Raw genomic sequence first — 23,879 nt, forward strand, 5'->3', positions numbered from 1 at the left:
CTCGCAGGCGCCCACGGGCGAGAGAGGAGGCGCCAGGCCCGCTCCTGGCCTCAGCGCGGGGTGTGAGGGCTGGGGCTCCGTGTTGCACCCCAGGGAGACACAAAACAGGAACTTAGGCCCCAAGGGACTCCGGGTCCCTCTGCCCACCTTCCCCTAGGATGGAGCCGCCCCACGGGGCCTAGACCCGCTTCACCGCCACCGGACCCGGCCGCCACTCGGACCCAGGCCTCGCCTCACACTCGCCTTCACGAGCACAGCTTCCCTCTCCCGCCCCGAGATCATCCCTCCCTTCACCAATCACAGCGCGCCCCCCCAGGGGCGGAGCCTCTTATTGGCCATTGCCCACGTCCATCACTGCCCTGCCGTTAAAGCCCCGCAGGCTATTTGCCTTCCCCGCCAGGCCCCGCCTTTCAAGCTGAGTCCTCCACGACCACAGAGACGGGGGAGCAGAGGAGAATCCGTTTTTGAGCGCTCCCGTGCCGCCTCGCAGCCAATGGGGAGAGCGGCCGGGGGCGCGGCGCGGCGGCGATAGGCTGGCGCGGCGGTGACGTTATGGGGCGGGCACTAGGTTTGAATTCGAGGCGGGCGGCGGGGGCGGGCGGTTGGCGCTGAGGCGATGATGATGGCGGCGGGCCCGGCGCGGCTGCCCGCGCTGTGCAGGAAGCGGCTGGCGGAGTTTCTGCAGCGGGTGGACGATACCGACCTGCTATGGCTGCAGGAGATCGGCGAGGAGGCGGCCAGGATGTTCGGCAGGTACCCGCACCCCTCCGCCGCCCCCCGCGGGCCGTTGCCGGCCGCCCCCCGCGCTGACCCCCCCGCCTCTCCCCTCGCAGCCAGTACAGCGACGAGCCGGAGCTGATGCCCAAGACGCCGTCGCAGAAGAACCGGCAGCGGAGGAAGCGGTTTTCCGTCCTGCAGGAGGAGAACCAGGCGCTGGGCAGGAAGAGGTGGGCCTGTGGGCAGCCGGGGCCCGGGAGGGGGCGGCCGGGTTGGAGGTGGAGCGCGGAGGCTCCCTCAGCGCCGGGGGAAGGGGGGGACCCCCGGGAGGCTGGGAAAATCGACCGCTAAGGGCCGCACGAAGATAACCTGTCCCTGCCGCCGTCCCCGGGTTAAAGGCCCGGTGGGACGCTTTGTCCCGCAGCTCTCGGCCGTGTTACGGCACCCCGGCTCCCGGGAAACGCGCTGTCGCTCGGTTCCATTTTATAGCTTTGTGTTTCTTTCATCGTCTCCCCTGCTCTGAAGGGATCGCGTATGTTGCTTTCCGCCTTAGCCGCTCTCCACAGCTCTGCCTGTGTCGAGCTCTTGGAGGGGCCCCTTCCGCACGTTTTGGCTTTGTCTCCCTGTGCGTTCCCGTTCCTGCACGGCAGAGCTCTGAGCAGCGCGCTGTCCCCAGCACAGCCTCACAGCAGGGCACTGCGCTGTCGTACCGTACAAATAAGGGTGTAAATGTGCTCTTTCCCCTTACTGCGTTTTGAGTCAGGGACCCGCACGTGGGCTGCTTTGGTGGGAGTTTTGGTCTGTTCCTGAATCCAGTTCCAGTCTAATGCGCTGTTTCTGTTGTTAGATTATCTAGAAGGAGGAATAGCAGTTTCAAACTGGTTCCCTCCCCACGATATTCTCAGCGACTACAAAATAAAGAAAACCTGGAAGTAATCAGGGCTGAGATCAAACAAGTCTCTCCACCTCAGCGTGTGACAAGATCCCAGACTGCAGCATTTCGTAAAATTTCAGAGACCTTCCCTGAGACCCTTCTTGCCCAGCAAGTGGAAGGGAAGGTTCCCTCAGCAGAAGCTGGTCTCAGCGATCACATTAGTGCTGAGCTGCACCTGCAGAAGAGCACACCTAAACCAGCAGAGAAGCTCTCCACCACCATCCTCCTGAGCTCACATGATGCCTCTCCCGAGGAAAGCAGGGTTGCCAAATCACCACCGGGACCTGCAGCCTCTGAGCTGCTTGTCCCTCATAGCCCTGAGGCAAACGATGCAGGAGAAAGTAGGGCTGCAGCCAAGCTGCAGGCAGCAAATACTACATTCATTTTAAGCGAAGAAGAGCCTAGGCTGGAAGAGGGAGGTGACTCTGCTCAGGTACAGGAGGGCTCTGAGAAGGAGCCTTCCCAGCGCATGAGGGATAACCCAGGGACTCCGAGAGGCTCCAGGCTGAGCCGTCGCTCAGTGCGCAGAAGTCTGATGGGTAAAACTTCCATGACTCGCAGAACCTCCTTGGCAGAGAAATACTCACTAGCCAGCAAGAGGGAAAGTATGATCCGGAAATCTATTGCCAGGACAGTCAAGAGGAAAGCAGCTCGGAAGTCATCTGTGTCCTCCAGTTGCATGGACGGTAAGTTTGAATGGCACCAGATGAGCTTGCTTTGCACCTTTCCTGCTCTTTTTGATTTACTGCTTTTTGCTGCTGAGGGGAAACAACGCTCTGGGGCAGGTTCTTCAGTTTGGTTCAGTAGCTGACCTTCCTAGGCTGGGCAAGCAGCGAGTTCGCACGGGCGTTCTGACTGGCTTTCTAGAGGTAGTGCTAGTTCGTGGCCTGTGAATTCACCCTTGTAAAAATCACCTGGGAGAACAGCCTTCGTTCTGTTCGTTCTGAGTGTCTGGCGGCAGCTTTCCCAGCTGAGGAAGCTGGCCAACGGGCTTTGCTGCTGCTGGTGGCTGCTCAGGAGGGTTATGGGCTCTCACAAAGGCCTGCATGTTTCTGGGAGATGAGGTACCTATCACAAATTCCCCGCTCTTTAAACAGAATCAGGTAGTTGCTAGTTGTAGGCCTTCTCTTTTGAGAAGGGAATTTGGAGGCTGAACTTTGTAAATTTATTACAAGTTTTCCAAGCTTTCACAGTTTGCAATAGAGGTAGGTTTCAGCAAAGGATAAACTGATTTAAATGTTATTCAGTGCTACTGGAATGCAGGCACTGGATTTGGTGCAGGAGACAAAGTGATGGATGTAACCTCTCTTTGTTTTCAAGCTGAGGGAATGAAGTGGCTCATAAGTGGTGGACGAGTAAATGGCTCTTGAAATGCGGGTGATGCAAGAGAACCTCTTCCACCCAATTTGATGTTGGGGAGAGACTGGCTCTTTTGCACAGCTTTTCTCAGCTGCTTTCTTTGGAGAGAGAACTAACAAAGCTGAAATAACATTACTGTAACGTGTTCATCTGCAGTGTTCTAGCTTTGTGGGACTGGTGCTGTATAAAACTGACTCTTCTTGAAGAATTATACTGGTATTGGAGATATTTGGAGAAGTGCTTTAGTGAGTTTTTGTTTTCCATACCAATTTAACTGTTCTAGCTGCATATTTTTACAGAAGCAGAGCACCACAGTCCCCAGCTCAGGGTGTCCCGTGCTTGTGACAGGGTGGTGTGGAGTGCTGTCTAGGTTTACATGCACAGTGTTGAGGGCTCCCTTGCTAAAAATGAAATCAGAGGGAAGTGTTCTTATCTGTAACATTGAAGGGGTGCTGGAGTTGTTTTATTTACGCAGTTTAAATGATCAGTCTGTATTGTCCGGATCTGGATCACCTCGGAGGTTTAAGGAAGGCTTTGTTTCTTCCCTCTGTGCTACTCGATGTAAGCGTTCTGCCTGGTCAAAATTTCCATGTGTCAGAAGAGGAACCAATGTTTTAGGCAGTTCCAGTTGCCGTGACGAATGTCCAAAAGCCCAAAGTGCGTTAATTGCCTGCAGTGTGTGTCTGCTGTAGCAGGTCTTGCACTGGGTGTGTGCACAGCACGTGTGTCCCTGCTTCGATACCGCCTGTGCTGGAAGAACAGACGGAGACGGCATGCTCTGATGTGAAAAGCCTGCCCTGGTCTACTCCGCTGAGGCTGTATCGCTGCCTTAATTATTAACTGCAGTTTCAGGCGGTGCTGGCACTTAAAGGGCAGCTGGAGCGCTCGGCAGGAACCAGCACCCGCACCGTAAATAATGCTGGTTTTAACTGTGCTGACACCCACCATTGGCCCTGAAAAATGAGTCTGAGCCCAAACCCAGTCACTCTTAATGTAACCCCATTGAATATGGCTTTGAACTCATCTATAATTGAAAGCATCTGCTTTCTTACATTAAAATTGCAGGGAGTGTTCTCTCTAGTGCTGCTCAGGTGCGTGTTGAGCTGCCCTGACGCGTAGCGGTGCCCACTGGCATTGCAGGCTGTAAAGCAGCGGGCAGAGCCAGAGCCTCTACTGGAGTCTGGAGGGAACGTTGCTCCTGCAGAGCCTCTGTCTGTACCCCTGTGTTACAGCTCTGCTGTTTTCTTTTTCTTTTCCTGCAGTCTCCAGCTCTGGAGAGGTGCCAGAGGATGAAGAAACAGTTCTCAAAGCTGGGTGAGACTCCTTTAAGATATTTCTTTATCCTTAATATCCCATTTAGAGGATTTTTTTTTTTTTACAGTGACATTCTTGGTATAAAATGCACTGCTTGCAGATAACAAGTGGCTTCCCAGTTCCCTTGATGTTATTAAACACACCTGCCTTTTTTCTTTATTTTTTTCTAGGCCTCCTCCTGGACCTTGTACCCCGTCCAAGCTGGTAAGATTTGAGCAGAGCATTTCTGTTTGGGTGGACCCGTGAGCAAACTGTGTTGAATGCACCTCCCATTTGTTACAGGGAATTGGGGAGCTCTGGAGACGCGGTCAGGCTGCTGCATTGCACTTGCATAAAGAAAGCTCCCACACCTGCAGGAGCCTCTCCGCAGCCTCCCTGGGTCCAACACACAGACTAGAGACAGTCTGAGATTGTCCAGTCTGTTTTAATCGCAATGTTCCAAAATCAGCAAAACAAAAGCCAGCAAAATTTTAGTTGGAAAATGAGCACCTGTGACCCAAGGCTTATTTTGGATGCGAGCAGAGGTACCTGTCAGCATGGTGTTACAGTCTCAGATGCTTTTAAAGCTAAGGCTAGCTTTGACTAGAAAAGAGTGTTCTTTCTGTCATTTTGCATAACTATATTTAAATGTAAATGATGGGTTGGTGCACGCCAGCGCTGAGCACTGACCTTGGTATCGCTGGCATTCAGGGTGGAGTCCTGCTTTCTGGCTCTTGCTTCTCAGCCCCTTGCGAGAGATCAGTTGTATGAAAATTCAGTCCTGAATCTGTACAGAAAAATAACCTTCTTATAGTTCAGGGAATTTTTTTTAGTTGGACAGAGTTTGTACGCTACTACCATTTTTGTATTTTTAAAGTGTCTTTTGACCTTTTCGTTAGTCTGGCAGATTATTCAAAGCTTGTCAGTTTGTCTTAAGACAAGCACAGAAATTTTTAAATATCATTCAGGTCAAAACATATCCCTCCACAAGTCTCACTGTCTCCTGAGGAAAAAAATCCCAGGATTACGTCAACGTTTTGTCCAGAACAATTGTCAATGGGCAAAGATTGAATTAATGGAGTGGAGCTCTGTGGCCTTAAGAGCTTCTGTAAGCGAGGACAGCCTAGTACAGGGATTTATGTCTGCCCTTGTCAGCAGAGGTGCAAAAGTTCACATTCAGTTTCTCTGGCGCCTCTGGATTTTTAGCTGCCCTGAGTTACGGCTGTGGAAAAGCTTAAAGGGAAAATGAGAAGAGAAAAATGAGCAGGCTGCTTTGCAGATCTAGATATCTTCTGTTTCTGTACCCTCTGGAATTTATAAATACAGTCTCGTTCATGTCGTGTATTTGATCTACCCTTGATCCTCATCTTTTGTTTCTGTACCACTGCTGGTGGGAGTGAGACCCTGTGCCCTGTCCTGTTCTTTGCCTGTGTCACCAGGTTGCCTTACCCTATCAATTGATCCATCTATTGACGGGTTTCTCGGCAAACCAAAGGTGGTTTGGTTCCTGTGAGCAGCATGAGGCCGCGGTGACTTGGCAGCCTTCTCAAAGCAGACAGTGTCTGTGTCCCTGGGAAGGTATAAGGGCAGTACCTCTGTGTGTGCCGTTACTTAAAGGTCAGGTTCTTATCAGGCCTGATCCTGAACTAATTAGATGAATGTCCTTCTGTTGGGCTACAAGGTTCTTCCTGTACCTTGCCCTGATGGTAAGACCCTCCAGCAGCGTTTGGGAGGATGAAGTTTCCATACTTTTTCCTCCTCTTCCCAACTCCTTTGTGCCTGTGGCCACTGTTGGCCCACGCAGCTTTGGGAGCGGGGCTATTTCTTGCCTTGCTGGCAGAGAGCAGGTCCCAGCACCATTGCCTGTTTGCTCTCACAGGCAAATAAAACCATTATCACCACAGAAGTGATTATGTACTGGTGTAATGCAAAGGTGGCACATAGCAATGCACAGCAGGTTCATGCCAAACAGATCAATCAGGGAAACGAGCTGTCTCCACTGTCTCCCTCTCTGTCCATTCATCGCTGCGAGTCCGAGCGCTGCCTGACTCTGCCAGAAGTCCGGCGAGCAGAAACACATCGCCAGCTTGAAATGCTTTTGTTCTTAATACTTTATGAGTTTGTTCAGTTTAAAAGCACATCCCTCATTGCAGAAACTTGTGTTCTGTTAATGTCAGTGCTTCTAGTGATGACGCAGTATCAATGAATTTACCGAAGTTGTGTCCCGAGGTATTTTTCACAGCTGGAGGTTAGTGCTTTGCTCTGGGTGCTGGTACCAGGACTTTGTGCTGTGCCTTCTCTGGTGATATTGCAGTGTCCTTGTCAGAATGACATCATGATCTGAAACAGTAATTGCCTGTTTCTCTGTGAGAATTGTGCTGAAACTCATTTGCTTTTCCTACAGAACCCCCAAACTCCGCAAATGTCACTTCGCTCTCGGACCATCGACAGAAATGAGACGAACAACGGTAGCTTCCAGACGGGTTTTGTGGCAGAATTTTAAAGTCATCATGTTGTTGGGAGACTGACTGGGAAGTTTGAAAGATTGGCCAGTTAGTTTGAGAGCCCGGTTTGAAAGACTAATCTAAACTTTGACGGGCAGGGCTTTGTTTCAAGAGCTGACTTAGGAAACTCTGTGCTGGAGGTATTTCCCAGCCTGGGAAGCGCAGGGAAATGGATGTAGTGGAGATGGAGGGGTGCCTGTTCTCCAGGTTGTGGGAGGCCGAGCTGAACCCCGGTTCTGACACCAGCGGTTGCTCTGTCTGTGCTGAACATGACAGCGCTGCGGTGGTGCACACTGCACCCCCAGATGATTGAACAGCTATGTGTGTGTGTCTAGGCTGGAGTGGGAAAGGCATGTAATTCATGGCAGGGTTTTTGCTATTTACTGAACTGCTAAACCTTGTCTGCTTTCAGAGCTGTGTTGGAAGGGATTATTTTTCTGCTAGAACTAACTGTATAACTGTGTTTTCTTCCAGAAAGCAACTTAAATAAGGATGGGGAGACCCAGGAACCACCCCAGAGTGCCAGGTATGTTCATGGAATCATTCTGGTTGGGAAGCGCCCCTGGAGATCTGCAGTCTGGTCCAAAGCATGTTCAGCACTGAAATGTTGTTAAATGGCTTTAGTGTTTTGTGACCAGGAGACTTGGGCAATAAGATTTCTCTGCCTTTGTGACAAGAGGATTTAATTTTTATCTTCTGTCACATTAGAACTTCTTTTATTGGATATCTACTTGTGCATCACAAGGAAATACCTTTAAGCTAGGATAGTCTTAGGACCTTTTTTCAACCCGACTTTGAGGCAATCAGGAGGATTTGCTGTGTGTGATGGGCTGTATTTCTCTCACAGGAGGCAGCCAAGTTACAAAAGAGCCGTGGATGAATGCTATGACAATCAGCAAGCAGAAGAAGGAGGCCTTTCTCCTCCGAAAAAGAAGATCCCATCCCCTGCCTTTCCGGCCAGCAAAGTAAGCTCCTTGTAGCCCTGATGTGCTTTACCGAAGCCTGTTCCTCGCCCGTGCTCCTGAGGTTCGTTTCTGTCATTCCTCTCATAGGTTGTACGTCCTTTCAAAACGTTTTTGCACACTGTGCAGAAGAACCAGCTCCTCATGACACCAAGCTCTGTGGGGAGAAATGGAGTAATAAAATCTTTTATCAAGTACAACACTCCTCTCCGGTCTGATCCCAAGGTAAGACGAGGCTGTTGTCAGCCAGAACGTGATGGTCTGAGTGTCCACATTAATGCACAGATGTGAGCCAACTTTCCCCCATATTAAACCAAGAAGTAACTGTAAGCTGTCTGTTTACACTGACATAAACTGTCAGTTCTCTGAATGTTAGATTTTGTTTCACTCCAGTGCAGGCAACTACCCCTCAGGGCTTTATCTGTGTTGGAGCTAAGCATCACTAAATAGCACTAGAGCAATAAGATATAATTGTTAGTTTTAAATTAGCCAGTTTGGATACTGATATCACTGATCATTTACAACATGGGGCCCAGCGTAAAGTAATCACTTGAATATTTCAGTGGGTTTGTACTGAGATAAGGCCTGTTATAATTAGGCATCTGCAGCATCAAATCTGGCATTAAATTAGTTTATCTGTTTGCTCTGGGTGCAGCGATGGCTGCATCTTGCTCTTCTAATTGACAGTGTCCTCGGGCGGGGTTAGCTGGGCTGCTTAGAACAATGAGGAAAACGCGCTGTGTTTTGTCTAGATGAGATATGGGGCTGACTGTGCTCGAAGCGAGCTGTAAGTGCTGTCTGAATGGTGGTGGCTCACCATGAGATGAAGCTTTGTGAGCAGCAAAGACACCAGCAGCAGCTCTGGGTTGAAGGAAGGTGTTTTCTCGAGCCCTGTCTGTCCCTCTCACTCGCTGCAGGAAGTCACTGTTGCTGCCAGGTGTTAGCGCTGCTCTTCTGCTGCTTTTTACCACCATAAATCGCAGTGCCGCCTGTTCGCAACCTCTGCAGGTCCTGCCTGCACTCCAGGAGTTCCCAGCAGCTTGTCTTGCACTCTAAGATTAGCACCACTCTCTTGTTTTCCATTGCATCAGCTCCCAACATCCACCACCATACCCCAGGCCCTGAGCTGACCACAGCCACGCCTGAGCTCTGGTTTGGGCTTGTTGCCACCCCTTGGGTCTGGCTGCAGCCCATCGGTGTCATCTCTGGGCCCTCACTTGACCTGAGCAATTTGAGGTAGAAAGAAACCCTGGCAGTGGGTATAACATGTTTCAATCCACCTCAGGAAAAGGAGAGACAGAAGCTAGAGACTCTGAGGAAAAAACAAGAAGCCGAGGAGCTGAGAAAGCAAAAACTGGAGGAAGAAAAGAAGCGACGATTGGAAGAGGCAAAGCTGTGAGTATACGCTTTCTCCCGCGTCTAGAGTGAGTGCGCTCTCTGCCCCGTAGGTCCCTATATTTAGGTCTTTTATCTTGCAGAGTCCATATATGCAGCAAAAATTGTTGTTGGTTTGCTCTCACGCTGCAAAGACAGTATTTCTTCTCACAGTATCTAGAATCTAGTCAGCTCTCCTAGCTGTCTGCTGCTTCAGCTTCTCGTCTTAGGTCCTCTGTCTCAAGTGGAGCTTAAAGATATTGCTGATGTTTAAATGAGGGGTGTGTTTGGTTCATTGCGTTTCTACGCTGTGTCTGTTGGCTGTGTATTGTTGCTGTGAGGAGCTCATCTCGCTGGGTACCGTGGTAAAGCTGCCCCGTGTCCTGCAGGAAGCGTGAGGAGCGGCTGCGCAAAGTGCTGCAGGCTCGGGAGCGGGCAGAGCAGATAGAGGAAGAGAGGAAAAGGCGCATTGAGCAGAAAATAGCTCTGTTTGACGAGAAGACTGAGAAGGTAAGGCCCAATATGCCTATAGAGTTCATTTGGGAGAATAAATAACCAATTGAGGTAGGTGATGGTACATGAGTGTGCCTGCCAGAGAGGAAATCAGGCTGCTGAAAAGTGGACCAGAGAATGGTCGAATAAAGATCTTCCAGAAACTACTGAGTGACTGCTTTTCTCTTGGTTACAGCAAATGGCAGATGAGAACACTTATTTTCCAGAACTGTGAGCCTAAATGGGCTGTATCAAGGCTCCGTTAGTCAGATGGGAGTGGATAAAGCTTAATGGCCCTGAGGCTTTATCCGCTTGCAGCGTTTCTCCCATCTGACCCATAGATGGAGGGGGGTGAAAATAAACATATTTCCTCCAGCCCCTTTCTTTATCTGAGACTTTCAAACGACATGCGTGTGTGACCAGAGCAGTCATTTGTCTGCTCTAATTGTCTCCATCTGCTTTGCTTGTTTCATGGTTCTGGGAATGTATTCTGATAGCTTTTGTGATATTAGATGTATAAATACCAGAATAGGATCAGCTCTGCCTGTGGAGTTGTAAAAGAAAGTAATTTTCCTAAATATTACCTTTTTAATATAAAGCACAGGTCCCATTGGCTCCTGGTAGCAAAAAAGGCAGCTTTTGCCCCGTGAGAAGGTGGGAGCTCTGCGTCTTTGAGACTATTTCACAAGCCCAGCGAGCTGCCCCACCTGGGACTTGGGGGTTCAGCTGGCTATGTGTGTTTTAGGTGCGGGAAGAAAGGCTGGCGGAAGAGAAGATCAAAAAGAAAGCAGCTGCCAAGAAAATGGAAGAGGCAGAGGCCCGGCGCAGGCAGGAGGAAGAGGCCAGAAAACAAAAAGCACTGCAGCAGGTTGGTGCTGGAGCCCATCCCACCGTTTGCATGCGACTAGAACGGCCACAATCTGATGGTCTTATGTGCGGGGGATCCAACGGGAGCACAAACACCAGTGAGGGACTGAGGCTTTGTCCTGGAAGCTCCCTGTGATGTCGTGCTCCCTCTCGCAGTGTGCTGTGAGCTCGTAGTGGGGGCTGTGTGACCCACGCTTCTGGGATTCTTACTAAGGTCTGGACAGATTCTTACTAAGACCTTAATTTGTGGATCTCTCAGTTAAAGCTGTCTCTGGGAGATCCAGTGCACAATGCGGTGTGTTGTGGGCAGGTAAAGGCCAGCCCTGGGGTAGCTGGAGAGATGATGAAAGCACTGGGACTTCAGCCCCAAGGTGTGTCCCTGCTGGGCAGTGAGAGGTGACAGAGGCTGGGGGCAAATAAGGTGCTCCTGCTCCTCTGGAGCCTGTTCCTGTATGATGTAAGGGGAGTCATTGCCTTGTCATTACCAGGAGGAGGAGGATCGTCGGCACAAAGAGCTAATGCAGAAGAGGAAGGAAGAGGAGCAGGAACGTGCCAGGAAGATCGCTGAGCAGAGACGGGCAGAACAGGAGAGAGAGAAGAAGCTGGCTGCAGAGAAAGAGCTGGAGAGGAAGAAGGAACAGGAGAGGATCCAGGCAGAAAAGTAAGACAACATCTATTTATGTACTAAATTCTGTGCTGGGACTTTGAAAAGAAGCAGGAACAGAGGGCACTAGTGAAAGGCCCAGGCCCTGAAAAGCCACTTTGTGCTGTCAGCGCAGCCCTGGACTGTCATGGACACTGTGCTGCCAAGAAGAAATTCTGGGCTAAGGGATGTGGGAAGTGCGGTGGGAGCACCCTGGAACGCTGTGGGGTGGGGGTTTGCAGCAGGCACTGGGTGGGAGGGTGCCCCTGCGTAGGTTTGAGAGTGACAGTCTGTGGCTTTGGTTCTCAGGCTTCGAGAGCGACAGGAGAAGGCTGCCCAGCTGCAGAAGGAAGCACTGGCTGCTAAAGAGCAGCTCCACAGGGAGACGGAGAAGGCAGAGGTAAGTGCTCTCTCCTGCTGGATGGGTTCAGCCCCACGGATCTGTGGCCGCTCCTGTTGGAGCAAGGAGCTGGGAACCCATCGAGAACCCCGTGAATGAGGTGTTGCTCTTCTGACCTGGAGCCAACCAGAGGCGCTTTTACCCAGAGTCCATTCTGGCCTGTGTCAGGAGGTTAGTCTGCTCTCTCTGGGTGGCAGCAGTGCGAGAGGAAAGGACGCATAACACACAGGTTGAAAGGAGGTTTTTGGCTTTTCCCCTTTCTGTCCCCAGGTCTATCTGTACCTCTCTTGACACTAAACAGCCATTAATCCCAGACTTCTCAGGATCAACGTCCCAGTTTTACATTCGTGCTGCCTCCAGCAGAACCACAAGAACAGATCGTAGACTTTGGCAGGTTGTTTTCCGCCGCGGTCACTCCAGCGTAGATAAGCTGACCGGGCGTTTCTGCTTGTGCTGCTGCAGAGAAACTTGTGATGCCTTGGCAGCCTGTGCTGTTCGAGTAAAGCAGCTGCAGCCAGGTGGGCTCAGGGCTTTGCAGTGTGCATTCTCCCTGGAGCAGAGGGAGAGCCCCCGGTGGGGTTCAGGCAGCTTTTGGAATATCCTGTCTGAAGGATCTGCCCTCAGAAAATGCTGGGAATTAGTAGCAAACCCTTGGCTATTTGGGCTGTTGCTTTTTGCTTTATCTGAGGTCTGGGAGAACTTGCACTTTTGAGATGATTTGCGAGAAAAAGCAGAAGGTTGGGATATGGGATAGTTGGTTGGGAATTGTCCGACACTTGCCTAAGGCCATTGTCACTCGGCTTAGCAGAGCTGTGGCATCAGCACACCCACAGCTGTTGTCCAGCTGCCTTCGGGAGCTGAATTCCTGGTGGGGGGTCCCTGTGAGCCCCTGGCTCTGTCAGTGTCCTGAAGTGACAGGAGCTGTGGGCTCTGTACAGCTTCTCCTGCTGTTAAGTCTGGGTGGGATTTATTTCACCTGATTGTAGGTATCTGCTGTTGTAGCGAGCAGCCTCGTGGCTTCCTTTAGATTCAGTAGGGACAGCTACACCTTCACAGGGTGAGATCCTTGTGCCCTGCTCGGGATGGTTGCTGTGCCATGGGATGACTCGGCCTCTAAAATCCTGTTTATCAGTTGAGAAAGAGGCCAAGATGAGTAGCACTGGCATTTCCACTTGCAGATGCTCAGCTGGTTTCCAATGTTTCTACCCTGAAGATAAAGGCAGTAGCTTTTCAAAGCGTGAGGTTGTTGCACTGCCAGAGGAAGGCAACGAATGCTTTGAAAGGGAAAGGTCAATTTGTTTGTGCCACTTTGAGGAAAGCTCCGACTGTTGCACTGCATTCGTTCCCTCTCTGCACGGTGTTCAAAGCGCTCCTTAGTGTCATAAGCAACAAAGACTTGCAATTAGGTGCTTAGCTATTTTTTTGCACATCAAATAACGGACCCCTGGATTAACAGTGTAGCTTAGTTCTGAGAATTAATTCATTTGTGGTGTGGGCTTGCCAGCAGGAGGAGCAGGGGCTGGCAGAGAGGAAGAGGCAGGAGCAAGAAGAAAAGGAAGGAGGAGTGAAGGAGGAGCTCCTTTTGCCAGAGGAGCAAAAGGCTAAAGACAGAGCCCGGACTCAGCAGCTAGAGAACAAAGAGGTAATTCTGCTCCCTCTGCTGAGATTTCCTTCAGGGACGACATCAGAGAGCTTTGATTCAGCACTGACGTGCTGGTATGACGGGCAGTTTTACCCTCCACTTCTTATGTTCCCTTTTAATGATGAAGGGATTCCATAAACTTTTATTTTCCCTGGTTATCTGAGGTGGGCTCCTTGAGTACTTCAGTGACTTTTGGGGAGGGGAGGGCAGCGGTGGGTATTTCCCAGGGTTTTCTTGCTGTCCGGATAAGGCAGTGGCTGTTAAAGTTGCCCTGTCTGAGCTGCTGCTCTTTCAAAACGGGCTGAGCCTCCAGGCAGCAGCAATGCTGAAATAGCGTTATTTGAGCTCAAAGTCAGGAAGAGCCACGGGATGGCAGCAGAGGCTGCAGGACAGGATTGTTTTTGGGCCTCACCACCATGGAACTTGAGAAACGCCTGCAGGTGAATGTACGTGTCTTGAACATCAAAAACAAATATATGGGTCTTTATCTCCTTGCAAAGCTATGTATTTTAATCTTTAAATGCAAAACCAGTGAAACACGAGTTAATGTTAATGGACACAGAGCCACGAAGGCAGCCTCTTGTGGAGAAGCAAAACCGCTTCCAGCTCTCTAGAGAGATGTTTTGTCGCTGGTGAAATTTGCTGGTTTAAGTTTTTCTTCTTCACTTGCCTGTCTCAGTGAGTTTATGCTGTTCCCATACAGATTACCATACGGTTTGTCCTGAGCCATTATGTGCGTATTCTCTCCGTGGTAATAATCAGCTTAATATTATTAAAGAAGCCCAGAAGTTGGGTTGCAGAGTATTTAAAGCACATGGCTCAGGTCCAGCTCTGAGGATGTAACAGCTCCATTTAGGCCTTGCTTGAACTAACGGAGCCACTGTATATGTATCAGATGCATCTATTGTTGGCTTGTCCATCTCATACAAAGCAAATTAAGCAGCCTAATTAAACAGGAGAATGCAAGGCAAAGTCATAATTGGGTCAAAACTTTAGAATAGCCAAATTTCAGGCTTTGCAGTTATGGGGTAAAGCAGGAGGTGGAGCATGGAGGTGTTCTGATCGCCCAGTAGCAGTGCCTTGCTCTTCATGGCTGTGGAATACGTGTGTCTTCTAGAACTCGCCTGCCTGCACCTCCTACCAGATGACTCCACACGCCCAGAGGGATCCAAAGCCCCCCGTGATAAATCCAAACAACTACGGCATGGACCTGAACAGCGATGACTCCACTGATGACGAAAGCCAGCCTCGCAAGCCTGTCCCTGCCTGGGCCACTGGTAGGTGCAGGGGGTGATATCTGTCTCCAGCGTGCCCTGCCGCGGCTCCGCTCCCACGGAGGGCGAGAGCTGGTGCCAGGCTCTGACGGTTCCTCCCACTTCCACACTGCAGGTAAAAGTACCCATCTCCTGCTGCGTGGCTGGAGGTGGAGCCGGGGGCTCCTCTGCCACTTGGAGATATTCCTGTGACAGTGTTGGGGAACAAATACTCTTTTAAACTGCCCTGACAGAGCTGCTGGTGTCACTTTGCCAATGAGAAAGGAATAATTATCAACTAGTGCTCTGGCCCTGAACCTGCTTTGGCTTCAAAAGGCAAAGGAATGCCAGATGTCCCAGACCAGCTTTCAGACGGGCTGTTCTGGTTCTGAAATACCGAGTGCTGTGGTTTCCTGTTCCACCCACCCCAGGGGAGCTGAGGAGCTGCAGGGAAACTAAGGGTATTGCAGGAAGAAAAGCCGAGAAGCTTTGCCTCTTGCAAACTTACCCTAGCTCCTGGACAGAGTTCAGTACACACGGTATGCGCCCCCCAAGTGATCTGTGGTGGATCTTTAGGCTTAAACAGGGTGCTTGAAAACACCAAATGCTGCAGGATTTCTCCCGTTTGTGATCTCAGTGCGATTAGGGAGGAGAGCAGGGACATGTTGTGCACGAACAGCCTGCACAGTGATTTCAATTAAAATTAATGAAAACGTAATCCTTTGTTTCCCCAGGGAATCAGCTTAGCCAAGCTGTGATCCGCCAGTACTACAACCCTCCCAACATCGACGCGCTCTTTGGGGTGATCTTGAGCCCCAAGCTGGAGGACATCTTCTACAAGAGCAAACCCCGCTACTTCAAGCGCACCAGCTCTGCCGTCTGGAACTCCCCGCCCTTCCCGGGTGCCAAATCCACGCTAGGGCTGCCCTACGGCCTCAAGAAGTACTGAGGGGCTGCGGCTGCGTCAGGGGGAGCAGCTTCTGCCTCTCGAGGTGAGAAAAGCTACTGTTCAGTATCTGTAAATCTTTACCTATTAGCGTTGAATAAATGTCAGCTTTTACCGGGCCTCTTGCATTTTCTGCTTTGGGGGCTTGTTTCCTCCCCATCAGGCAAATCAGCGAGCTTTTGGGAGATGCTGCCTCAGGAAGGTGCTTCTCCTTTGACCCTTAGCTTTAAGCTGGCAAAGGTGTAGTCCATTAGGTGATGAGTCTGTGTCACCTAAAGCTGTAGGATCTGCCCCTCTCCAGCCAGGCAGCTGCTCCGGGTGGCTGGAGCTGGGGGACTGGCACAGCCAGGGACCCCTGTGCGCGTGGAATCGCAGCATCGTTGAGGATGGAGAAGACCTTTGCAATCACTGAGTCCGACTGTAACTGTAACGCTGCCACGTTCACCCCGAGCCGTGTCCCTGAGCACCAGCTCTTACTCGACTTTTAATACCTCCAGGGATGGTCCTGATGCTTCTTTTGGTGATGAAACGCTACCTAATATCTTGGGTAAAATCCTGTCATGCACTAGGGACGTTCTCCAGAAGAAGATACTACCAGGTGTGGTCTTCATCCTCTTCATCCTCTCCTGCAGATTGCCACAGGATTTCCCTGGTTTCACTTTCCAGCAGTGCCCTCTGGCAGCAGCAGGCGCAGTTCTGTGCCGAAGCCAGACCAATACTGGTGTTGCTACAGCTCGGGCTGAAACACCCTGAGGATTTTATTTTAAGCAGTTACACTGGTTTCTGTGCGTCACGGTGGAAGTCTGAATTCTGCACATCTGGCAACCTCTGTGCCTCTCCCCTCAGATCCAGCTGTTTCTTGCTGCTGGATTTGTTTTAAGGATGGGTGAGCGTTCCTGGCTGCAATTTCAGTGTGCAAAAGACTGAGAAACACCATTTCTGTGTATTTACAGCTGAATCCTTTAAAAAACCACTGTACAGAGATTTTCCTGTGTGTGAGGAGACTGCCCTTCCTGGTGCCTTTGGTTAATGAGCTGTTTGCCAGCAAATGTCTTTCCAATGATGTGAGGTTTTATATTTAAGTACCTCAGCTGTAGATGCTGTGCTACTGGTGCGTGTTTTTATCTGCGAGATGATTGTACTTTGATAGATGCTCTTCTGTAGGTTGTTTTGTATCTCTGAACATAAACCTTTTGTAAGAAAGTTTGCTGAAATGGCAACAATTTTCAAGCTGAATGCATTTGAATGTCTGACAGTTTGATAAAAGTGAGTTAAATCATCTCCTACCGGATTCTCTTCTGGACTCATTGATTTTTATTAGAAAAATCAGCAGTATTTTGGCATCTGTCCTTTGGGCTTGCTTTTTGCTTGAGACAGGAATGTTCTGTCTGGGAAGAGCTTTGTAACTCCTGCTACAGCACAAAATACCTCTGCTTTGGTGATTTCTCCTTTAGTTTCTGGAAGTGGGAAGAGGGACACTTTGGCGGGATGATATATTCCCAGAAATCTTTGCTAAGGAAATACATCACTGGAATCCACCCTGAAGTAACCCACGTCCCTGTCGTTGGCCACTTGTGTAACTTCAGGAAATACTCAGATTTGCTGCCACCAGGCGGAGCAGGGACCTCAGTCACACTTCACAACCCCAGCACTGGTATTTAAAAACACAGACAAAAAACCCACAAGTAGAAATCCTAGGGAACTACAACATCAAGATGTCAAGAAAGATATTTTCACTCTTCATTTCAAGTACTTCTCTTAATTTTTACAAAGACAGGGACTTTTTTTACCAGGTCTCATCAGTGGTACACAATCAGGACCAGATGAAGCAGGGCCCCTCGGCACATCCTCAGGATCACTGATTTCCTCCAGGTTTGTTCTCAGGTGGGATCCCAATCCTCTTTGGGTTCAGAGGTGCTGAAAATCTAGCAAGAAAAGCTAGTTTCAAGCGAACAGAACTATTAAAAGTCACTTTTAAGCACCTGTGAGAGCTTGGCATCCCAGCCAAGGTCTTACCCAGGTTCAGTTCCCGTGGCCCCTGCACATTTGCACTGATGCCTTACTCTGGTGTTCCCTTTCCTGCATTAAACACCTGAGCGTCCTTCATCCTTTGAGCTCAAGTCCATCTAGCGTGTGTGCCTGTTCTGCCGGTGAAGCGCAGCCACTGTTTTTCATGGCTAATGCCTTTCTTGTCCTCCTTCCTGGGAGACATGACCCTGTCCAAGGGAATGGTGTGTCCAAGGGGAATAGCCTGGTCCATCATCTCTCCCCGCCCCCACATTGAAATGACAGTAGGAACAATCTCTGCCCTGGTGAAATCACCTTCCCTAATTTCTATGTGTGACTTCCCATTCCCAAGCACCAGGAGCTTTCTCCACCTGCTGCTCCCTTTGGCTGCCGGTGGCTGCCTGTGCTTAGGGCACGTGTTTGTGCTGCACAAAGCACTGACTCCTGGAACAGCAAACAAGCGAACAATCCCCCCGGGGCAGGTCAAGCCAGATTCTGCTGCTTCTTGCTTTCAGAAGACTGTGTTTATTAAGCCTTTTTTTGTGCGCCTTTAGCCCAAAGTGCCCACTGATGAGGTGGTTTGAGGTCTTTGATTATGTCCTGGAGGAAGGTTAAGCTCCTGAAAGGATGTGGAGTCACCTTCTAGGGCTACGGAGATGATGAGGGGCCTGGAGCATCTCTCTGATGAGGAAAGGCTGAGGGACTTGAGTCTGTTTAGTCTGGAGAAGAGAAGCCTGAGGGGGGATCTGATCAACGCCTATAAATACTGAAAGGGTGGGTGTCAGGAGGATGGGGCCAGTCTTTTTCCAGTGGTGCCCAGTGACAGGACAAGAGGAAATGGGCACAAACTGGAACATGGGAAGTTCCATCTCAACATGAGGAGGAACTTCTTCACTTTGAGGGTGGCAGAGCCCTGGAAGAGGCTGCCCAGAGAGGTGGTGGAGTCTCCTTCTCTGGAGACATTCAAATGCCCCCTGGACGGGACCCTGGGGGACCTGCTCTGGCAGGGGGTTGGACTAGATGATCTCTAGAGGTCCCTTCCAACCCCATAGCATTCTGTGATTCTAGATGCAGCCCCAGACCCACAGCTCCCGTGGGGCTCTGCAGGCGCAGCCCTGCCGGGGGGTGATGCAGCCTGCGGGAGACCAGAGAGCGGCAGGCAGGGCGGTGGCAAGAGAGGGGAAGGTGCCTGCGCCTGGAAACAGAATAACAAATAAAAGTAAATACCCCCAAATTAAGTTTAGTGTAGTGTTGGCTATAAAGTGAGAATCACAAGGGCAACGCTGCCAGAAATACTCCCCGGGGTGGGGAGAAGGAGGGGTACGTGCAGGAGTGCTTCCCCATCCCAGATGGGTAGATGGCTCTGGAATCACGGAACGTGTGGAAATTGCGCAGGAGCAGGGTGAGGGGGAAGACTGTACCATAAAAAATGCTAAACCCTGCCCTTTTCACACCTGCCCCCTCACGCTGCCCGGTCTGTCGCCTCTGTGCACGCAGGCAGAGCCACCTGCCCCTGAGCCGGCGCCACGGGGCGCGCTCCAAAGTACACAGGGGTCTCTTTGATACACTTTGGACCCAGAATTTACCTTCCGGTTGTTCAGGAATTAGCCTGAAAATATTATTTTTAATTAAAATGGATTCTAGTGACCCGATTGCTGACAATATTGCCCGCAGGGGAAAAACAAGAAAAACAAACACTTTTAGACAAATCCCCAAATGACATTAAGTAGCTTACACTGAAAATCCAGATTAGCAGCCTGTGCCAGGGATACATATTTCCAAATACTGTTTCCTGCCTCCGGGGTCATCGAGGGTCTTTTCAAGGATTCTAGAAGCTTATTTTCATCCAAACACATCTTTTAGGGGGAAGTTTTCTTTTCTTTTTGGGAGGGTAATAGGGAATAGGACAGCTGATTTTTTGCAGCCTCCCCTTTTGAGAGCACTGAACCTCTCAGTAAGAGGGGAACTCAGCGCTCACAGAGGGCAGAGGAATAATTTACCGAGTCACGGGCTGGTGGGGTGGGAAGGGCTGCTCAGCCAGGGCCACCTGGGACCACTTGCCTGGGACCACTGCCAGGCTGCCTTGGAGTGTCTCCGAGGGAGGAGATTCCCTCGGAGCTCTCTGTGCCCCGAGAATTGCCTCTGCTCAGATTAAGGACATACTCAAAGCACAAAACCCACGAGGGCTGAGCGCGGTGCCACCATCCCACCGCACTGATGTGTCCCTGCAACGGGAACAGGGTACTTGGGGTCATAGTTCCAGCATGGAGATAATAGGATGCGCGTGCCGTGAAAGGACATACTCCCCTCCCATCCATCACAGACCTTCTTAAGCTGCGTGTCACTAATTGAGGCAAATCTGAAATTCACACTCTTTTAGAATAGAATTATATACATTCTTTGTTTAAAACCAGAAGAACATGAAAAAAATGCCTCATTTTCAAGGGCACCCGCGTTCCAAGCCAGTGGGATCAGCTCCAGGGATGGTTCAATCAGGACGAGCCCCTGCCAGGGCAGCTGGTGGTGAAACCTCCCTCCAGCTTTGCAAATTGTGTTCCTTCAACTCGCAGCTTGGAAACTGCCCCGGCACAAAGCATGGACTCAGCCCGCGGCCCGGGAACCCCGCAATGCTCCTCTGGCTTTTTGCTTTCGGGTGGGCAGAGCCCCTCGTGACACAAGAGCAGGAGTGGGGCTGGGGGCGGGGGGGGGGGCTGCGCAGCACGGGGTCCCTGCAGCCCCTCCGGCAGTGACGCTGTGAGGGGGCCGAAGCCACAGGCACAAGGTGACTCCCGAGACTGTGTCTATTCCTTCGACAGTCAAAGGCTTCTTTCTCTTAAGGCATGAGGGATGAGGACGAGCACTGACTCCAGGCGGCTGCTGGGATCCCCGGGGCGGTTCCTGCATCTCTCCTGCAGCCCTGCCCTGCGCACCCCCGGGGGGCTGCCAGGCCCGGCTTGCTCAGCATCACAGCTTGCTCCTCGCTAAACAGCATCCGTTTTCTAAGCAAACAGGAAAATAACCCCCCTTTCCTGTTCTCTGGAATTCTCTACCAAGAAATTCTGCGTGTACAACAACTAAAAACTTCTCGAGGAGCGCGTGGCTTCCCCTGGAGCTGCAGAGGAGCTGTGGGGTGTTACCCAGCGCAGAGTACTCAGCCTGCCCCAGGCAGCACCCCGCTCACGCCTGTCTCTGGACACCCTCAAAAACTATTGCAGAAGCTTTTCTGTTCCCAGGGAATGTCTGACTGCCATATGGACACGTCCGGGCACAAAAGAGAGAAGCCCCTGGTCTCCTAATTTGAACTGGGAAAATAACCCTGAGCAGACCCCAGCGCCAAGGGGAAGAGCACAAAACACCTCTTCCAGTTAAACGTCCCAGCAAAGAGGGTGAAGGAGTCTCCAGCGCTTCACGCCTGAGCTCCAGGTCAGCAGCAGCCCATCACGTTTGTCCAAGCTGCAGGTGGGTCCCCAACTCACTGCCTCCTGCAGCTGCTGCGGCTCCCCAGCTCCCACGGCCCCGCGGCGCTTCCATCGCAGCTCCTGGGGCAGCCTCACTGCGCCCGCCCCTGGGTGGGCACTCGCTGCAGCCCAGGGGAGCCCCGTCTCCGATCCTGCTTCTCCTCCCTGGCCGGGTCCTCTCTGGGGAGCAGCCTCCACCGAGTCCCAGGAGAGGGAACACCCACCCGCAGAATGAGTGCGAGGACCTCGTTACGGCACCCGCTCTAAGCCAGTTCACAACTTGAAGTCCTTTCCTGCCAACCTGTCCCCAAAGTGGCACGAAAAACTGAGAACGTTTTCAGGAAGGAGTTTTATGTTATAATTTCATATTTCAGTACTGTAGTCACCTAGACAATCAACTTCAGATTATAAAAATATTAAAATAATATATTTTTACAGTCCTATATGAAGGTCACCAGGCATTCTCAGTTTATGTAGTTCTTCACACCCATCTAAAAATAAACTATATCCTCCAATAATCCCCTGAGGCCCTGCACACCCTCCACAAACACTTAACATTTTAAGAGGGAAGTGGGCGACCTGTTATCTTCCAGCCCCCCTCCCCCTCCCAGCTTCATCACATTTTACTTGATGGACCTTGAAACCCTCTGCTAAAAATCAGGGGTAATGACAAAAGAGCAAACTGAGATATGGATTTATTCAAGGCTCCGCAGACAAATCCAAGAGGGAGATCCCAGAAGACCTGCTCAGCCCAGGTCCCGAGGGGACGGAGTAGAACAGCGAGAGACGCTGCCATCGCTGCCTGCCTCCCGCCGGGGTAATTTCAGTAGGTGCCTCCAACGCTGCACGCTTGGCCAAGAGCGGCTGAGAAGCTCTAGAGAAGCAGCTATTAAAGATGTTCTTCCTTAACGCGTGGTTATTTTTATCCATGCGTCAGCCTAGTCTTTTATACATTTATATATACATGTATTTCTGAGCCACAGATCATGAGGCTTATAAAGAAATGTTATTCCCCTCAGAACTGGGATTACAGAAGGGAAGCAGGGAAACAATGGAGTAATAATTACGCAAGAGAAGTGGCAGCAGCTCTGCACGAAACCCCGTCAGGAGCCCGGAGTCGATGAGCGTGAAAGGCCTCGGATCACAGGGCGGGAGGCAGTTCCTTGGCCACGGATCTTGCAGCTCCGCACCTCACGGGGACGGGGCGGTCTCTGGGCTCCAGACCCCCCGGCCCGGGGGGCAATGTCAGTGCTGGCTCTGGCCACCGGAGCATCGCGCTCTGTACAGCGAGGGCAGCCCCGAGGTCACCCCCATTTGTCATCCGTCCCCTTCACGAACAAGCACGTCCCGGCCCAGTTCCCGCGCAGCTGCAGGACCTGCTGCACGTTCCTCTGCCGGGGCCGGGCACCCGCCGACCCCTCGCCTCGCGCAGCCCGCGGCCATGAGCCCCACCGCCGCTCTGCTCCTCGCCGCCACGCTCTGCAGCGCCAGCGGTAAGTTTTGCCAGTTATAAAAATGGGATTTAAATATTTTTTTTTTCATAACCTCGAACTCGTTAAACTTCTGCACAGAGTGTGCAAACTGCCCACGGCCCCATTGAACACCGGGTGGAAACTGCTCCAGGAAGCAACTGGAAGGCTCCTTGATGCCTTGTTTAAACTTTGCGGAGAAAGCACGGTGGGTCCCTGCGGGCAGGAACGGTGCCCCTTCGTTCCCACCAGAGGCTTCTGGCGGTGACAGGGAGATTTGGGTTCCTGTCCTCCCAGAAAACAGGGATCGCAGCAGCCTCTGTCAGGTCTCTGAGATATTTGTCACTCGGACACTCACAGTCGGGCTCATCTGATGCCATAGGCTCTCTGCAGATGGAACTTTGCAGACTGATGATGATTATTATTATTTTTTTAAAAAAATCAAGGCTCAGTTATTGAAGCAAGACGGTTTATAGGAGGAGAGCGTGGAAAGGAGATCTGAGTGCATGAGTAGCCCTGGAAAACCTAGCAGGGTCTTGGGAGAACAGCACGTTAAGTGTAAATTCAAAATCAGCCTTTGTAGGCAGTTGTGTCGGTAGCAACATCAGAAGGCGACAAGATTTGGACTTGAAGAGATTGAGAGTAGAAACATTTTCAGTTTGCCTTCATCCAAAATGCTGACAATTCCAGAGACAGGAGAAAAAAAATGTAATTACTGGGTATTACAGACAACCTGGGTGATGAATAGATGACTGTATTCAGAGAAGGGAGTTGAATCGCTTTTGGTAGAAAACAGGGAATAATGAAAGGAAGAAAAAGGTGCCTGGAAAAGAGAAAAAAAATCCCACAGAGCCTGAGATGAAGCTGAGGAGAGGAGAGGAGAGGAGAGGAGAGGAGAGGAGAGGAGAGGAGAGGAGAGGAGAGGAGAGGAGAGGAGAGGAGAGGAGAGGAGAGGAGAGGAGAGGAGAGGAGAGGAGAGGAGAGGAGAGGAGAGGAGAGGAGAGGAGAGGAGGCTGAGGACCTGGCAGACAGAAGCTACTCATGAATGGTGGGATTCCACCGAGGGACCTGTGCCACGGAGCAGCTCCTGCAGTGACAACCCATTTCTCTGAAAGCTTTAAGAAAATCCCTGCAAAGCTGAGGACGCGCTCAGCAGAACCAGGGTGTGGTCTGTGTGTCGTTATTGGGATGGAGCGGGGCTGAGGGTAGCAGGGGCTGGATCTGAGCGAGCGAGAGGTCTGTTGGTGACACTCCACTCTGTCTCTCACGCTGCAGGAGCCAGCTCTGCGCACGAGATTGTCCCCAGCTTTCTCCAGACGCTTCTGGAGGGCTCTGCCGAGCAGCTGTACTCAGGACCAATGGCTCGATACAACCTCGATGATTTGACCAGAGCTGCTTTGACCGCACTAAAGGAACGTATTGATGAGCTTCCTCCTGAGCACAGAAAGGCCCTTGTCAATCTGCTGGTAATTCGCTCCTTTTATTATTACCATAAAATATCTATAACTGTGCAGATTCTGGACAAAGAGCACCCGAATACTTTAACGTGGGGATGCCCT

The 23,879-nt window shown here is 51.1% G+C and overlaps 1 protein-coding gene across 2 annotated transcripts; it reads left to right on the forward strand.

Annotated features, from left to right (window-relative positions):
• Window positions 1-616: 616 nt before the first annotated feature.
• INCENP (inner centromere protein) lies at window positions 617-16,676 on the forward strand. Of its 2 annotated transcripts, XM_074148619.1 has the most exons (17): window positions 617-753; window positions 834-947; window positions 1,565-2,337; window positions 4,273-4,324; window positions 4,495-4,528; window positions 6,708-6,771; window positions 7,282-7,333; window positions 7,655-7,772; window positions 7,860-7,994; window positions 9,055-9,164; window positions 9,533-9,653; window positions 10,381-10,503; window positions 10,991-11,163; window positions 11,455-11,545; window positions 13,050-13,187; window positions 14,305-14,464; window positions 15,175-16,676. In XM_074148619.1, the coding sequence occupies exons 1-17, from the start codon at window positions 617-619 to the stop codon at window positions 15,387-15,389; spliced, it is 2,610 nt and encodes an 869-aa protein (XP_074004720.1). In that variant the 3' UTR covers window positions 15,390-16,676. The 2 variants fall into 2 exon arrangements, with proteins under 2 accessions (XP_074004720.1, XP_074004721.1); XM_074148620.1 differs by lacking the exon at window positions 13,050-13,187.
• Window positions 16,677-23,879: the final 7,203 nt, after the last annotated feature.

This window comes from Numenius arquata, chromosome 6 (assembly GCF_964106895.1).
Source record: "Numenius arquata chromosome 6, bNumArq3.hap1.1, whole genome shotgun sequence".
Taxonomy (NCBI): Eukaryota; Metazoa; Chordata; class Aves; order Charadriiformes; family Scolopacidae; genus Numenius; species Numenius arquata.

Coding starts and splice junctions, on each gene's coding strand:
- INCENP (XM_074148619.1), top strand. CDS start 617: ATGATGATGGCGGCGGGCCCGGCGCGGCTGCCCGCGCTGTGCAGGAAG. Junction 11,546..13,049: donor GGGAGACGGAGAAGGCAGAG/GTAAGTGCTCTC, acceptor TGGGCTTGCCAG/CAGGAGGAGCAGGGGCTGGC. Junction 14,465..15,174: donor TGTCCCTGCCTGGGCCACTG/GTAGGTGCAGGG, acceptor TTGTTTCCCCAG/GGAATCAGCTTAGCCAAGCT.